The following is an 18,536-nucleotide window of genomic DNA, read 5'->3' as shown; positions in this document are numbered from 1 at the left end:
CTGTAAAGTCGGTTTACGGACGATAGTTTAACGTGACACAGGGCCGGCGCGTCCATACAGGCGAACTAGGCAACCGCCCAGGGCGCCAAGTAGCTGGGGGCGGCGCAGCACGACACATAACAGCTGATATAATATTTTTTTTAACAATTATTGAAACTAGATGAAAATGGATATTTGTAACAGTTTGGAATGTTAATATTGATATAAGTAATTATTTAAAGTACACGGTGACCTGTTTATGATTTGTAATAAGTAAAAAAGTAAAAATAAAAAAAACAGAAGCCTGCTTACATTTCATTGTTGACAAAATCTTAGGCTTACGTGATGTATTTTGAGGCAAGGGAAATTTTTTTGGGGTGTCCGGGGGGGGGGGGATGGCATTAAGGTTTTTCGCCTAGGGCGCCAATTTACCTTGCACCGGCCCTGACGCGACAACGTCATAACAAAACATTGATGAAATGATTGCATACTTTTATGAATAAAATTGAATCATTTTTATTGAATTATCACTATTTTGTTTGGATACAGAGAAGGAGTTAAATGAAATCCACAATTTAATTGATAAATTTACTTTTATTTGCACTCATTAATTCAAATATGTTTATTATTTTAACGAAGAGATTATTTTAACTATAACTTTTATACATGTTTGCTATTTAACTTCTTCCAATCTGTGTTATTCTGTTAAATATAGGACGATGATAGGAAAAGTAGGAAACGAATGGGAGTGTTTCAAGTTTAATGTGCTTCGAAAAAGTCAAATCGATGGTTGTTCCAATCGAGTGGAAGAGAGATAGATGTGGCGCAAGCGTACAATGAGCGTAACGGGACACAGCGTAACGGGACAATGTGCGTTATGGGACACTTTTTTGTGTGTGCAGCCAGCGTTCATCGATTTATTAGACGTTGTCACGTCAAAAAAAAAATCCACTCTTGAGATTGCAGTGTGAAAGTAAATGGGTTTATTTTCCAGCTCTTTCTAGCACACACCGACTGCCGTTAGCACTGTTCCTAGTTTCTTGTGCGCTGTTGTCATATAACAATGGAATTTTAATTTTTTCTTGACAAAGAAATTTTGCATATTGTAAAGCTAGAGACCGGAAAAATTCGCGGGTTCAATGAACTTCAGTATATCCTCTACACACTCGGGCAAATGCCAACTGTACATTGGCTGCTGACTTGTGAGTCGTCTCGACTAAGTAACCTGTGATTTGACATTTCTATGAGTGAGGGTCTCTAATTGGCCCTCTGTCCTCCAGATTAACAGTGAACCAACCAATGCCAGAAGCCGCACCAAGGTATAATTATTTGAATTTTAGCATAACACGAAATGTACCCGCGAATTTTTCAGGTCTCTATGTATAGCATGGAAACACGCATCGGGCGATACATACATATTTTGCTTACTTAATGGAATTTTAAGGGGCCGAAAAAAAATTATAGAAAACGTAATTTCCTCACTGGGATCTGTTTTGAAGTATTCCAATATGTATTGCGTCCAATTCATTTTTTTGTTAAATTTTATCCACAGTAGTTTTTCTTTTTTTTTTTGATCACGCCTCGTACGCTCGGGAAGAAGTGCGCCGGTCCTGCGTCCAGGCGCTGCAAGGAGAGAAGGCTCTATGTTCACCCAAGTGGACGTGCGCATGCGCCGCGCCAATTTGCTTGGTTTGTTTAGTTGCGGGATCCCGCCGCCTGACCTCGGGGAGCGCCACGCGCGCGTCACCACAGCCAGCTAACAACCTACACACCCGAAATAGAGAGCGCAGGGCAGGCAGCCCGCTGAAACTTTCTCCACTGGGATTCGAACCCACGAACCCAAATCACACTAACACACACATTCTCCCACCGTGATCCTGAAATCGCCCTCAGCACAGCACGGGTTCGAGTCCTGACTGCAACCCCGTCAAAGAAACCCAACTCACAAACACCTCAGGGTAACCAAACATCCGTTATCTACATCGCCATTGAAACCTAATATATATTTTCACAACTAGAGGTAGTGGGGCGGCAATCCGCGGCCTGGAACTCTACGCGGGCCCGCGGTTCGATGCCCGGATCTGGCACTCGGACCTCGAGGCCCGCAATGGCTGTGACGACAGTACAGTTGCAGCTCACCCTGCGGCGGTGTTGCCTGATTAAGCAATAAGTCTGAGACTCTCGGGAGCAAACCCGCGATACCAATACGGAGGAAACTGCCGTCCAGGATCTCTCTGTGTCCGCGCAGGATTGACCCGGTGGTTGGTCGTGGCTGGCCAATCCCCTATTAAGCACATGATTTAGACACCGGGAAAACTCCACAAACATACATATACCGTTAAGCCGCTCTTTCTGTTGGCTCGCTGTTCATCTAGACGACGACTCTGGGCCTACGAGAAACCGTCAACCGAAGAAGTATCGTATCACAGGCAAACAAGTTCAGACGATTCGCGAGTCAGCAGCCAATGAAATTGGCGCCATTTGCACGAGTCTGAAGTCTATCCTGAACGTAAATAGCCTAATAACTGCTATTTTTTTCTAGTACCAGTACCACGACCTATTTATGTACAAGTGCATGGAGTCTAGCCTGATGATAGAAAATACGCGAATCTGGCAGATATTGAATCCTCAGTAGGGCCATTTCAGACCAGTAGTGTGTTAAAACTTTGTAGCTTCGTCAGTGCTTTGTGGTTGGCTGTGTCTATTTCAGGTGCATATCTACTGTCAGCACACCAATCACAGCCATCCAGTGCGCAAGAATGACCTGGCCATATAGCGCAATGGCTTATCTTGCAGACGGCCACCAATTACGTGGGAACAATCGGTAGCACAAGCATACTTTATGGCGGTTTCAATTACATCTAGGCCAAACTCTACTATCCTCTAGGTACTGCTGTAGGGTAAAGTAAGGTAATTTCATGACACAGGTAATTTCGTGACATTTTTTATGACGTTTGTAACGAAAATACCAGCGGTTTTTTGGAGCTGCATTTTGGTCTGGTAGTTTCAGCGTTCTCCGCTAAATAGTGTGGTATGTATCGTTCATGTCTTGGAATGCGTCAACGTCACAAAACAAAAGTTTTCGTAAAAGTGAGCAAAGTTTCGTTAAATATGAGTACTCTTTTGCAGGTTTAACTTCGAATATTCATAAAAGGATCCATGTACATGGTATGTTAGCATTTAATACACAGTTTTGTAGAGAATATAAACCTCTTACAGTGTGAATAATTTTATGATTTTGCACTTCTGCATACAGTTGTTATTGCTTATGTTGTTCATGGCGTTTCTTAGCATTTTTGTCCTTGCTAAAGATAAATTTTCAAAGCCTTTAATATGAATTGATCTTGTAAGTTTTCTAAGCTTGTTAGAACAAAATCATTATGAGAGTTTGTGTTGTAAATTAAGTTTACAATAACTTAGTTTCACTTAGAAAGCTAATTATAGTGTGTCACGAAATTACCTATATCACGAAATTACCTATATCACGAAATTACCTATATCACGAAATTACCTATATGCTATCACAAAAATACATTGGCTCTTTTTTTATTTTTCAGTTGAATGATGAATAAAGCAAGAAGTAAATACAGCAAATATGACTCCAGACAGTTAATTGCAGCTGCTGAATTAGTTAAACAACAAAATTGTTCACTTTATAAAGCCTCCAAGGAAATGGGTGTGCCATGGAGTACACTAAGAGACTATCTAAAAAATATCCCCTGTGAAAACAGAAATGAACCTCTGCCAAAACTAGGAAGACCATTCGCTCTCACTTCAAACCTAGAAATTAGTCTGTATAATTACATCATAGAGATGCAAGAGTTAGGATTTGGTTTAACTGTTTCTACAGTAAGGAAAGTAGCATATGAACTCGCAAAAAGTGCCGGCCGTGAAAATTTATTAAATTCCGACAGTGAAAGTGCTAGCAAATGGTGGTGGACAAATTTCAAGAGTAGGTACAACCTCTCATTAAGAGCTCCAGAAAACCTTGCAGCATACAGGGCTTCTATGGCAAATGAAGAAATCATTTGGGATTTTTATATTAAATTAGAGGAATTACTGGACCGATTGGATATCAAAGAAGCACCTGATAGGCTTTGGAACTGTAACGAAACAGGTCTTTCGTATGTCGTGAAAGCAAACAAAGTTGTAACAGCAGTGGGAAAGCGATATGTTTATAAGAGAGTTTATGCAGACAGGGGAGAATCACATACACTTTTGGGATGTGTGTGCGCAAATGGGACATGGATTCCGCCTATGATTATTTTCAAAGGTGTCAGGTGGAACGATAACCTAAAGAGAGATTGTTTGCCTAATGCAATAGTGAAGTTGTCTCCAAAATGGTGGATTACCAGTGATCTGTTCTTTGAATGGTTCCAGTTATTTGTAGCCTCCATTCCTCCTGCTCGACCAGTCATCCTCTTCATGGATTCACACGCATCGCATATTAACCCTGAAGTTATTTCGTTTGCGAAAGAAAATCAGATTTTCTTATTTACTTTCCCAGCCCATACAACTCATTTTTTGCAACCGTTAGATGTAGGAGTTTACAAATCCCTAAAATCGCATTGGGGTCAACGTCTTAACTCCTACATGAAGGAAAATCCAATGGAAAAATCAAATAGAACAAATTTTCATACGATTATGAATACTGCCTTTATTGAGAGCTTCTGTACTAAGAACATTACAAATTCTTTCAAGAAAACGGGAATTTATCCATTCAACAAGTGTGCTATTCCTAAGGAAACTTTTGAACCCTCCAAACTAACGAACAAGCCTCTACCTCAAGAACAGCCGGAAAAGGATCAGATATTGGTAGCTGACAAGATCTTGGTCCTGCCATCAATGTCAAAAGACACCCTCATTAACAAAGGAAAGAAAAAGCGAGACTCAAGTGCAAGATGCCTTACTCCAGTAGGATAAATTACCATCTTGGGGTCAATAAAATACGCATCATTGAGACCTGCCACTTCAACTTTAGATGCTGCCCTACCAACATCGAATCCTGTAATGTCATCATCGAAGGATATCTTATCAACCACAAAGGCTACCCCATCAACGTCCAAGGCTGTCCCATCAACTACTAAGGCTACCCCATCAACTTCCAAGGCTGTCCCATCAACTACTAAGGCTACACCATCAACTTCCAAGGCTGACCCATCAACTTCCAAGATTGTCCCATCAACTTCCAAGGCTGTTCCATCAACTTCCAAGATTGTCCCATCAACTTCCAAGGCTGTCCCATCAACTTCCAAGATTGTCCCATCAACTTCCAAGGCTGTTCCATCAACTTCCAAGGCTGTTCCATCAACTTCCAAGATTGTCCCATCAACTTCAAAAGCTTCAACACCAACATTAGAACCGTCCATATCTGGTCCAGAACTTCGCGAATGCAAGACAAAATCAAAGGAAGTCCAAATTCTTGATGAAGATTGGATCTGTGGTATGTGCGGGAACAGTTATTTCAGAGACGTTCAAATAAGAAATGGCGCTAAATGGGTACAATGCTGTTATTGCTTGATGCCTTATCACGAAGAGTGCCAACCTGCTGATTCTGGGGAACTAGTTTTCATGTGTGATAATTGTGCTAATGCTGAAAGTGAGTTGAGCGAGGTAAGCATCTAAATAAACTAGACTAAACCTAATTTTTCGAAGGTTATTTGAACATTTTTTTATGATGAAATGAAGAAAACAGCAATTAGAATGCATGTTACAAGTTAAAATTATATTATTTGTTATTATAGTTGGTATTTGTTTGAAAATATTTGTATTGTTATTGTATCACGAAATTGCCTAACCCCTATCACGAAATTAGATACCCATATCACGAAATTACCTGTCAAACCATTTAAAATTTGAAATTAAATTTTGTGTTGAAAAGATGTATATAATGGTAAGTATATTACTTATAATGTTAGTATTACACAAATGTTAAACAATTTTGCCCAAATACGACAGTAATTCTTGAATAAAACAATATTTATTAGCGAAAAATTAATTTTATCACGAAATTACCTTACTTTACCCTACTGCTCATTGGCTATTGACTCGTGACACATGTTAACTGGGGTGCTTTTGATTCGCTACTTCTTTTAGTGAGGGGTTTTTCATTGGCTCACAGTCCTTCAGGTAAGCTCTGCCCCAATCACTGAAGCAGAGAATAAAAGTTAAACGTATTTGGATTCTGGTCTGTAGCGAAATGAAAACCGCGAGTTTTTTTTTTTTTTCCCCGGTATCTGCTTATCGATAGCGTAATGAGTAGGGCCATGCAGATTTCACGAAAAGATTTTGAGACTAGCTGAAAGTTAAAACACTGTAGCATCGTCTGTGTTTCGTGATTGGGTGGGTTTCTTTCAGATACGTATCGATTGTAACAACACCAATCACAGTAATTCAGTGCGGAAGCAAATGCGTCTTGAATGGCTCGGCCAAACAAGGCAACGACTTCTCTCGCAGACGGCCGCCAATCACAAGGAAGAAACCACAGGTGGGGGTATACCTTGTTGCAGTCTAATAGGTGAGCAGATCTTTTCGCGAAAAATGCCTGTTCCTACTAATGAGCGAACGGATTTGTTTTCGCAGGAAAAAAAAAGATCTGAATGAGTGCGTGTTCGTCCGAGGCGTGTAGGCGGTTGTCGCACCCAGCATGCAGGAGGAGAGAGGCCTGTCCAATACACAAGTGGAGAACCCTCACCTGCAAACACAATCCAGGCGCGGAGGCGCCGCGTCTGTTCGCGCGGTTTGTATCAATTACCCCCTTTCCTCGGCGGACCCATATCACCGACTCCTGCCCCTCTTCCCCCCCCCTCCCTAGCCCCGTGACCCCCCCCCCCCCCTTCCAGCCGCCTGTCGCAAACCACGCACGTTTCCAATCACGAGGCCGCTTCGTCCCGCCAGCGCCGCGTTGTTCGCTGCAGCGCTGAATGCGAGAGCAGATCAGCGAACAGTCCGCGCATTTTCCCGCGGAAAAGGATCTCCAGACCAGGCGTGTTGCTAGAACTTTGTAGCATCAGCTGTGTTCCATCGGTTGGCTGTGGGTTTTGTTTTCAGGTGCAACGTCTGCCGCCAGCTCACAGAGATCGCAAATCATTCAGCGCGGATGCAAACCGTCCGTGATGGCTCAGCTAAAAGTGGGAATATGGCTTTCTCTTGCAGACGGCCGCCTATTACAAAGGGAACAATTGCTAGCGCAGTCATACCTTAACGAAGTCTAAAGAGCGAACCGATTTTTTTTTTCTTTCGCGAAAGATACATGCCCCATACAGATCAGGAACCGAAATTCAACATCTTGGTCTCAATAGGTTTTATGCCGTAAGTAAGGACTGGGGAAAAAAAAAATCCACTGGTTTCGATGACCTTCAGGATGAAATACTTATACTCAGTCCTCTGCATATTCGGGCAAATAACTCCAGTTCATTGGCTGCTGACTTGTGAGTCGCCTCAACGCCCTTTGGTTGAGGGTTTCTCACTGGCCCAGGATCGTCCAGATGGACAGTGCCCAATAGGAGAAGCTGCTAAAATATGTTGGTTTTGGAATTTTTAGCCTATCGCGAAACGAATGCGCGAATTTTCCTGGTATCGTACCGTACCTAATCGTGCGATTCGAAATGCTTTAATGTTAATTCTAGTAAAACAAAATTATTAAATTATGTTAAAGCTTTGTGTTTTAAAATTTTATAAAAAAACAAAACAGAAATTTCAGTTTCCAGTTGTGTTACGAAACTTTAGAATAGTGTATTTAGTACGAAATTGACGTATCCCCAGCTAGAGGGACCTCACCACACTCCCACAGAAAGGCAAGTGATGTAAACTGGGTGCCAAATAGCAATTAATTTAATACATTGTAATTTTACACTGATTTTCGTGAGAAAAATTCATAAATGCAAAACAAGATATAAAAATTGTAAACATAAACCCACAGAAAACAATCCTGAATCAGCTGATGTCAAACAGTAAACCCAACGATGACCTAAACAGGTATTATGGACAAAAAAAACGAAGAAAGCACAGACGAACACATTCAAACTTAAATATCAGACACACAAGAATTTCAGACGAACTCAAAGGGCTTACAACGTCGAGACATTTTCAGTAACAACAGTAAACGCAGACGGACAACAAAACCTGGACAACGCAGCAAATAGGTATACAAAAACATCGATAAAGATAAACAGATACTATGGACAACACAGCGATGAGGACACCGACGAACACAATAGATTTACAAAGAAAAAAAAATGGTTGTCTGTAAACTCGGTTTACGGACGATAGTTTAACGTGACAACGTCATAACAAAACATTGATGAAATGATTGCATACTTTTATTAATAAAATTGAATAATTTTTATTGAATTATCACTATTTTGTATGGATACAAAGGAGTAAAATGAAATCTACAATTTAATTGATAAATTTACTTTTATTTGCCCTCATTAATTCGAAACGAATTGGAGTGTTTCAAGTTTAGTGTGCCTCGAAAAAGTAAAATCGATGGTTGTTACAATCGAGTGGAAGAGAGGTAGATGCGGCGCAAGCGTACAATGAGCGTAACTGGACACAGTGTAACGGGACAATGAGCGTAACGGGACAATGAGTCATCCTTTTCCGTGCGTGCAGCCGGCGTTCATCGATTTATTAGACGTTGTCACGTCAAAAACAGTTGTGACGTTTCGGTAACTGGCATCTGTTCCCGTCGTCAGGCACAAACCAACTGTTATTGGGCACGATTTTTTTTCCTAACATAACTTCAAACTAAGAGTGTGCGGGATGTGGGTCTAGGTAGGGAAGACTCTTAAGTGCGTCTCAGGCCGAAGCCTATACGCTCTAATCATGGGGTAAAAGAAGGTTTTGAATTTAAACATCTTTACAGACGTCTACATAAGTAGCAGCAACACACGATTTAGTATTCTTTCCAATCATTTCGTTAACGTTTACATACGTTTGCATGCTTTTGCATAATTTTTTTGCACAAATTTGTCTACTTTTGCATACTTTCGCAACTTGTAATTCAAAACACTAAACTCTCAACCCTGAAGTTGGTTGAGTACGCATTAGAATTATGATAATTTGTGTACCTATACTTTTACAATAGGGTTATGAATCATATATTTAGCTATCACAATGCCATTGATTCATTCTTAGATTCATTAAAGACACGGGCAGACACTACTAAATAAATGTATATTTTCAACGGATGATTACTAAGGACTGAAAAAAATTGTGTTTTCATTTATCACTAGGATAAACTCCATTGTCCCGTGTGTTCTTGGGTAAAAGTCATTTCTGACTTGTGAGGCGTCTTGTATGGGTTGTCCATAATTTATACTTCCTCTGTTGAGGGTTTCTCAGTGGCTCACAATTATCCATGCAAAATGTGGGAAAATCGCTGCAACAGGGCAAAGGTGTGATAGTTTGAATTTGAATTCTAGCCTATCGCGAAAATAATCCGCCAATTTTTCAGGTTTCTAATGTTTACGCGTGTTTTAAGTATTGAAGTAGTTTAATACAGTATGTCCATAAAATAATGTTACATATATACATTAATAGTATCAAATGTAAACGTATATGGTAACAATTAAAGAGTAACTTAGTTTTAGATCAGCGCTTGCCCAAGTACTGCTATGTAGTTTTCTCGCTTTCAGCGCCATCTATGTTGAAAGAATGACTCTTTCCCCAATTAGTAGAGGGCGAACCTGTAAACCTTATTCGAAAACAGGATGGCGTTCTTCCCCATTGGAGTCTCTTTGCACGAGAGTGGTTGAACGTCGAAGTCCCTGACCGTTGGATTGGTCGTAATGGTCGAGACGACAGAGCTCTTTCCCGCTGGCCTCCACGGTTATCTCACATAATGCCATGCGATAAATTACTTTGAGGCTTTAAAAAAAGATCTTGTACATTTTCTACCACTACCTAATGATTTGCCAGATTTGAGAAACAGAATTTAAGAGGCTATTGCTTCCATTACTCCGGACATGTTAACCAAAGTGTGGGAAGAATCGGACTTCAGGTCGGATTTTTGCCGTATCACTAAAAGTGCACATATTGAACACTTGTAAGAAAAACTAGGTTGGTTTACCTTCAATATAATGTATGAATTGTTGTAAATAGTCTTAATTAAACTGGTATAATATACCATTGAAACTGGGACACATCCTGTTTTTCGTATCCCTCTTAGCTATCTGTGAAGTTTCGCTTATAGCGTGCGTGGTGGGCACACGCCGTTGTTTTTTTTGTTACGCTCTGGTAACTTCATCTCCTGAAAAAAAGATTTCAGAGTTTCCTGCGATAAGTAATTAGCCACATGCATTAAAGTTTATCGATTATGCATTGATGTTCTCGCGTGAATTTTGAGTAATTTGATGGCATGAAAAATACGTGGCTGCTAACTTTTGGCTGTGTGAGCCATCCATCAAAAAAAGTGTTATCGGTGGAGAGGGTCCGTGTTGTGAGTGGTTTTTTGTGATTAGATGAGGGTGGGGAGGGGGAGGGGGGAGAGGTGTTTAACTCCGCGAAAGTGTGGCTGAACGAGAAATGCACGGCGTTCCGCCCGTAGCGACACCAGACGATGAATCATCCCGCGCGCGGATCGTTATTCATACAAGCCACGTCGACACTGTGTCTCATCCGCGAGGTGGATGATGTCGGGGGTTAGGCCCTGGCTGTGTTAGTTCATTTTCAGCGTCACCCTTCCCACCCCTAACCCCCAACCACCCCTCCCGCAACCCATCCGTTCAGCGCTGCCCTGTGAAGGTTTTTTTTTGTAAACGGAACAGAAATATTCATGTGAAATTACAGATGTTCGTAAATTTGTGCATTTACATGGGAAAAATTGTATCACTACGAAATGTGTTCGCAGTAATACTGGGTTCGGATTCTTACCTGGGCATTTACGCTCTGTGTTGTCACAGTACCTCCAATCCGCTATCCTTCCTATTATATGGATGCCTATATGTATCAAGAATTCTGTCCGTTACAGAGCCGAAGGGCAGTGACTGGGTAGTATTTTGACATGAAGGTGGCGATTTGACTTTGATAGGGTCACAGGGCTATAAGTTATGTCACTGGCCCACGACTTCCATGGCTTACTGTTCATTTGATCTCGCTGAAAACCAGTGGTGTAATTTAGTTAAAAATATATGTATCAGCAGAGCCCTAACGATGATATTGTAATTTTAACACTTACTTATGTTGCGTGTACTTTTACTCTTGTCATGAATTAAAAATATAATCAAAAAGTGAAAAGTGCAATTGCTATGGTTAAGGTAAAGGTCATAGGTGTTGGCGTATTTTTACTTTTTGATAAATAAATTTACATATGGATGCATGTGTGTATTTACCACAACTGTCGGTTAATTTTACTGCATCGTCGAGTAAAATTACAATATCAATGAACACATATTAATTTGAACTACTTCCAAACTATACATTTTTTCTGGTTGGTAGCCGTTAATGAGCAACATGTAATTCAGAGCGATTTTTATTACTTTAATTATTCAAGTCAACGCTTCTAACAATCTGAGTGAGATAGCAGAGTATCGAACCCAGGACCGTATGAAAAATAGTTTTGCGTTTTGACCTCTGGTCCATCAAAGCACATTAATAAATTAGTGTGTAATGGAGATAAAACTTCCTTAACATAATGTAAATTAAATGGAGTTCTGTCAGTATAAATAGCCAAATACTTTTTTTTGCAGATCTATGCGAGTTGTAAATTTACTCTGGCAAATATTTTACACTTTTACAACGATAAATGTGTGTGCCCACAAGTACAGTGTACTGGCGTAAAAACAGGACAGATATTATTTCAACATGGTTGTTAGAGTAATTTCATCTATACATCGAAAGGTATAAATTAACACGTTATTCATTGTGATCACATAATTATGTAAAGCGATGTCTGCGTGTTAGAAGAACTTGTGTAAAATTACACCAATTGTACTGGTTTTTTCAAGACTACACGACAAGAAGTAAAACAACTAAACTTTTATGCATGTAATTTTATGAACTTTTTTTATAGTGTCTAAGAAAGAAGTGACATTGCAATATTTTCTTCAAAGGTAGAGCTATTTATTTTCTCACTGTGCAAACTGGACTTAGTGAATTGTTTCTTCTTCCTATCTCGCGTTATCGTGAAACTCTCTCTCAAGGATAAAGCCATCCAATATTTCTGGGAAAAAAAATTTCTAGGTACCTATATTGTGGTGTTTTATACTGCGGGGGATATTTCGCACGTTATATGCGGTGCTAAAATTCGCTTTATGGTCTTCAGTATCGGAAACTAATACTCCATAACCCTTTCCTGTCCCTTGAGATAGACTTGTGTGGCTTTATGTCTATGTCGGGAAAGTACACCGATAAGAGCTAGACATCACATCACAAGGGTGTCATAAATATAGCCTAAGTAGCACGATGGATGTCTTTGATTAGACTTGCGGCTGAGCACAAAATCCTTTTATTGGTCCTGATACTCGACTATAATGAGCAGAGACAGGAAAAATTCGCGTTTTCATTTCGCAACAGACTATAATAAAAAAATACGTTTACCTTATTGTTGCTTCAGTGATTGGACCCACAGCTTATCTGGAGGAGAGCGAGACATTGAAAAACCCCTCAACAAAAGGAGCATCGAATCAAAATCACTCAGTTAACAGTTGTCACGAGTCAGTGGCCAATGAGCAGGCCGTATTTGCCTGAGTACATACAAGATAGCGGAGTCTATCCTAGAGGACACTCAATCCGCGAATTTTTTTTCCCAGTTCCTAATAACGAGTTAAAAAATTTTAAGTGTTTTTTTTAAACACACCGGCCGAAATAATTAGGGAATCCGACACATGCAACTAAGGGATCAGACAATGTGTGATTTTTCAGCAGTAGTATGAGCTACGAGCAGCGTCTACTGACAGCCCGTCGGAACAGCGGGCGGAATGCAACGAGCCTCGCAAACAGCTACAGGACGCAGGGTGTCATCTAGAACTGTCCGTGTAACAGTCTCCACACAGGCGGCCTCTATGCAGGTAGGCCCCTGGTGTGTGTAGAGCGCCGCTCAGCCAGTAGCAACTGGGCGGAGGTACATCGTGGATGGGGGCTCGCCGAATGGAGATCCCTTCTGTTCTCGGATTAGTCGCGATTCGGAGAGGAACCCGACAATCGACATGTTCTCATCTGGATGGAACGCAGGACACGAACCAACCCAGCCAGGATCTAGTATTAATACTAAAATAATTTTTGTTGATCCCTTAATTATTAATACCATGTTGTATGTTGAACTGCATGGAACGATTTGAACGATTATGCCAACATATTTTGAAGGCTAAAAAAAAAAAATGGGTTGCGGCTGTGTCATGGACATCATCCACTCGCATAATTTCAACCGCCCCAGCTGCAGATGTACTAGCACCGTCGTTGAACCATTCTTTTACGTTCCCGGCACTGCTTCACTCGGTCATATGGAACAAGTCGATACATATCGCAGTTGCAAGTTAAAGAAGGAGCGAAGAGGCACTTTTTCCTAATAATTTTGTGCCAGTTGTATCGAACGTATACGATCTCTGTCTTTGGATTTGGCCTTTTTACGCTTATAGACCGACATTATATATATTTTATTATTTTTATTTTAACACCATACATATTCACTAACTATTTTAAGTTAATATTTTATATATGCACTCGATATATTTTGACGAGAGCTGACGATTGAAACTCACACGAACTTCGTAGCTTCTCCGAGTCAAAAGTTGTACTTAATGGAAATCTCGAAAGGCAGCAAAATTACTTCAAAATGGCGGTGTTTCCCCTTACACCGCACGCGATGCTTCACAGTCGTCACTCGGCGTAACGAATTCTTTGATACTTTAGCTATCCAGTGGTGCAATTAAATTTTGGATGGAGATGATAGGATACGTAGCTGCAAAAACAAACTGTATCCCCCGATTTTGTTGTCATTCATTTTTTTGAATTGCCTCCCACTAAGGAAGCAATTTTAAAGACATACTCACGTCCAAAGAAGTATCGAATCAGGAGCATCCCAGTTATAAGTAGGGACTGGAAAAATTCGCGTATTCAATGACCTCCAGGATAGACTCCACGATCCTGTGCATACTCGGGCAAACGTCACCTGTTCATTGGCTACTAACTCGTGAGGCGTCTCAATTGGGAGACTCGTGATTCGATACTGTTTTGACTGAGGGCCTATAATTGGCCCACACTCCTCCAGGTTAACAGTGAACCAATAGCAGAACCAACAGAATTGTACACATGTTTGAATTTCAGCCTATCACGAAACGAATCCGCGAATTTTTCCGGTCTCTAGTTATAAGGTGTCACGAGTCAGTAGCCAATGGGTAAGACCTGCAAAATTTGCGGTTTAGATGGCCTTCAGGATAGACTGCACATACCCCTGTACACTCGGGCAAATAACGCAAGTTCATTGGTTGCCGACTTGTAAGTCGTCTCAGCTGGTTTGTCTGTGATTAGATCCTTCTTTGGTTGAGGGTTTATAACTGGTTGAGATTCGTCCAGATGAACAGTAAGCCAATAGCAAAATTGTCTAAGAGGTATATGTGTTTGAATTCTAGCCTATCACCGAATGAATCCGCGAATTTTGCAGTTCTCTAGTTATAAGTAGAGACCGGAAAAATTCGCAAATACAATTCGCGATAGGGTAAAATACAAATCGTTATACCTTAACGCGGCCTCAGCTATTGGCTCACAACTCACCTGGATGACTCTGGACCAACGAGAAACACCCAACCAAAGCTTTATCGAATCACAGGCTGCTACGCTGGAACGTCTCACAAGACAGCAGCCAATGAGTGGTTAACATTTGACCGAGTGTACGTAGAACTATGGAGTTCATCCTACAGGTCATTGAACTCGCGAAATTTTCTGGTCCCTAGTTATAAGGTGTCACGAGCCAGTAGCCAATGGGAAAGTGTAATTTGCTCAAGTGGAGGTCATTGACGGCCTCTGGTAATCGCGGCTCTGGCCACCCCTGACCCGCGGAGACGCCTGCTCGGACGCCGGTCGAAGGCGGGAGGGAGAGTTCACCCGCGGGTCTGATTGGACGCTCAGCCCGCGGGGACGCGTCAGCGGTAATGGAATGTCAACAGGGCGGGGTGACGTGTTTGGGCGAGGGATTGAACCAGCTGTTTGAGATGTGACCACCCGGACATCCCTCCCCATTAGCACGGACACGCGCGCTCAAGTGGCGTCGCCCGAACGAGCTCGGTTTATTTGCGCTTCCTGCAGTGATGATGTGTCAATAGGGGCAGGTACTTTTCACGAAAAGATTCCGAGGCAAGCTGAAAGTTAAAACACTGTAGCATCGTTTGTGTTTCGTGATTGGGCGAGTTTCTTTCAGGTACATGACGATTGTTAAAACACCAATCACAGTAATTCATTGCGGAAGCAAATGCGTCCTGAGTGGCTCAGCCGAACAAGGCAGCCACTTCTCTCCCAGACAGCCGCCAATCACAAGGAAGAAACCGCTGGTGCGCGTATACCTCGTTGCAGTCTAACAGGCGTTCAGCTTTATTCGCGAAAAATGGCTGCCCCTAGTGATGATGTGTCAAAAGGGCAGTACTTTTCGCGAAAAAAATATCTGAACACCCATTAGACTGCAACAAGGTATATCCGCATCAGAGATTTCATCCTTGTGATTGGCGGCCGTCTGCGAGAGAAGTCGTTGCCTTGTTTGACCGAGCCACTCAGGACGCTTTTGCTTCCGCGCTGAATTACTGTGATTGGTGTTGTGACAGTAGACGTGTGCCTGAAAGAAACCGGCCCAATCACGGAACACAGACGATACTACAGTGTTTGAACTTTCAGCTGGTCTCAGAATCTTTTCGCGAAATATGCATGGCCCTACGTGTCAACGTTTGGTTGTACGTTACGAGGTGTGATCGGAAAATTCCGGCGAATGATTCCATTACGAACAAACTAACAAGCCTGCATCAGATTTGAATTAAACTCCTTCAAAATACTGTCCTTTCCTAACGATGCGCACCTATACCAATGTTGACTCAATGATTGAAAGCATTAATGAAAATTTTTCCTGAAAGTCTTTTAGCTCCTCTATCGTGGTCCTCTCAATGTCGGGAATGGTGTCAAAACATTTTCCTTCTAGTACGATCCATTTTTCTAGTAGGCCTATCTGTTTCGCAAATAATACTTAATGTTAACGCGTTGTTTGAAATGCATGATAAGAGATAAGTAAATTTCGCGCTTTCATTTCGTCACAAGTTGGAATGCAAACCTTCTCACTCTCGCAATGTGCTCATGATTGGACCGCAGTTATTTGGACACGCCCCTCTACGACCGTGAGAAGGGAGAAATAGGTTAATCAGGTAGTGCTAATTAACAAAGCTAAAAATGTTCTCACTAAGAAATCAACCAATGGGAAAGCAGACATGGATCGAGAACACCTATGACTTTGAATTCTACCCTGAGGTCAGACGAATCCCGTGAAATTTCAGTGTGTCTATCCACGATGCGCGACAGACACGGTAAACACGACCTCACTCTTCCGGCCCTGGAAGCCGACTGACAGGTCACAACTTGTTAAAATTTGACACTCGAAACCTCAACAGATCAGACCTTCGGGCTTACTACTTCAAATAGATGCAGCGGCAGCAGTTGCTGCTATAAAAATTCACTCACTGTAATTTTGATCACACCTCGTACAGTACAGTTAAAGGGCAAATGTACTGTGTGTTATGTGTTTCCAAGTTTACATAAACCTGAAAATTAAGTTCCTGGTAGTGTTCAGAGGCTTTAAAATAATGTGTGTAGCATGAATCTGACGTATCAGCATTCACGTGACATCGCAACATCCAGTTGCTCGGTGTTGCCATAGAAGTGCAGGTGGAACAAGCACGCTCTAAGTGTTACATATGTTTTCCGTTACGATACTGTTTGTTACGCTCTAATGACGTCATCACCAAGAATTTACCTATAGTCAGTAGTGACGGTTCTTTTTTTTAAAAAAAAAATAGAGGGATAGTTACTGCTGGTATCTATAGCCAACATATCCCATTACTACAGAACGGAAAAAAATTCGCATATTCATTTTGCCATAGACTAAAATCCAAATAAGTTTATCTTTTCGCTGCTTCTTTTATGGGGTCATAGTTTATCTGAACGACTATGAGCCAATGAAAAACTCGCAATATAAGACATCGAATCAAAAGCATCCCAGTTGACAGATGTCACTAGTTGTTAGCCCATGAGTAAGTGTGATTTACCCAAGTACACAGAAAATCGTGGAGTCTATCCTAGAGGTCATTGAAACAGTGAATTTTTCCAGTCGGAGGGGGAAGGGGGAGATTGGGGAATATATCTTCCCCTGAAATCCTAAAAAAAAAAAAAAAATGGTTGTCTGTAAAGTCGGTTTACGGACGATAGTTTAACGTGACAACGTCATAACAAAACATTGATGAAATGATTGCATACTTTTATGAATAAAATTGAATCATATTTATTTTAATAATAAAAGAATAAATACTTGAAATTATAATAGTAATCAAATTTTTAAAATGCAAGAATAATTAACCTTTATTGCCGAAATTATTGTTGTAATAAGCAATGAAAACAACATTAACTTTTCACTTCACTTTATAAACAGTCGACGAAACAGTTCACGTGTAGATGAGTTGTAATCAATTTTAAAAACTGGCGTTTAGCTATAAAGTTTAAATATAATTTTGATCAAGTTGAAATTATACTAGTAATCAGATTCATTTTCTTAGGTACATTTGACGTAGAAATTATTTTATATTACACATTTATAAACAAAGTTTTAAGTTTTCACTTCTGTCGGTGCGGCGCATGCGTACAATGAGCGTAACGGGACACAGCGTAACGGAACAATGAGCGTAAAGGGACACAGCGTAACGGAACAATGTGCGTAACGGGACACTTTTTCGTGCGTGCAATCGGCGTTCATCGATTTATTAGACGTTGTCACGTCAAAAATCAATTATTTCCCACCAAAAAAAGGAAATCATTTGAAAGCAAGCAGCGGTCTTCTGCACACACACACACGCACACGTCACTGTCCGCACCGACGCACATGCACAGCTGGTCCGCTGACTCACCGAAAGTTGGCCAAGTGCGTCTGGAACGTGGCCTTCGTCATGACGCGGTTGTCGTCGAAACCCGGGATCACCATGTCCGGCCAGGACATCATGTTGTTCAGCTCGTGGTCCGTCGACGCAAACCGTTGCTTCAGATTGGATCTGCGGGACAAGAACATTCGCACCTTTTTTCAAACAGACATCGATCGACGGAGAGAACAAAAAAAAAAACGTTTCGTGGGCGGGTGTGAGGATGGCCAACTGGAAACATACGGTTATTTATAGGCATCGCCCGGAGGACTGCATTTGTTTGACGTGCAGGATTTTTCTGGAATGTGCTCCCGTCATGGCAGAGTCCATACCTGCACGAGCTGCCTAGAGCTATAGGTAGAGACCGGAATAATTCGCGAGTTCATTTCGCGATAGGCTAAAATACAAATAGTTATACCTCAATGCAGCCTCCTGTTATTGGCTCACAACTCACCT

General features: G+C 41.3%; 1 protein-coding gene across 1 annotated transcript in view; it reads right to left on the bottom strand.

The window, feature by feature from the left end:
• The window catches only part of LOC134539652 (uncharacterized), an 87,671-nt gene that overhangs the window by 46,466 nt on the left and 22,669 nt on the right, over nt 1–18,536 (bottom strand). Inside the window, exon 4 of the mRNA XM_063381839.1 lies at nt 18,072–18,212. Within this exon, the coding sequence (XP_063237909.1) occupies nt 18,072–18,212 (141 nt within the window). The remainder of the gene's footprint in view (nt 1–18,071; nt 18,213–18,536) is intronic.

This window comes from Bacillus rossius, chromosome 15 (genome assembly GCF_032445375.1).
Source record: "Bacillus rossius redtenbacheri isolate Brsri chromosome 15, Brsri_v3, whole genome shotgun sequence".
Classification (NCBI taxonomy): domain Eukaryota; kingdom Metazoa; phylum Arthropoda; class Insecta; order Phasmatodea; family Bacillidae; genus Bacillus; species Bacillus rossius.
This window is presented reverse-complemented; position numbering and strand designations above follow the sequence as displayed.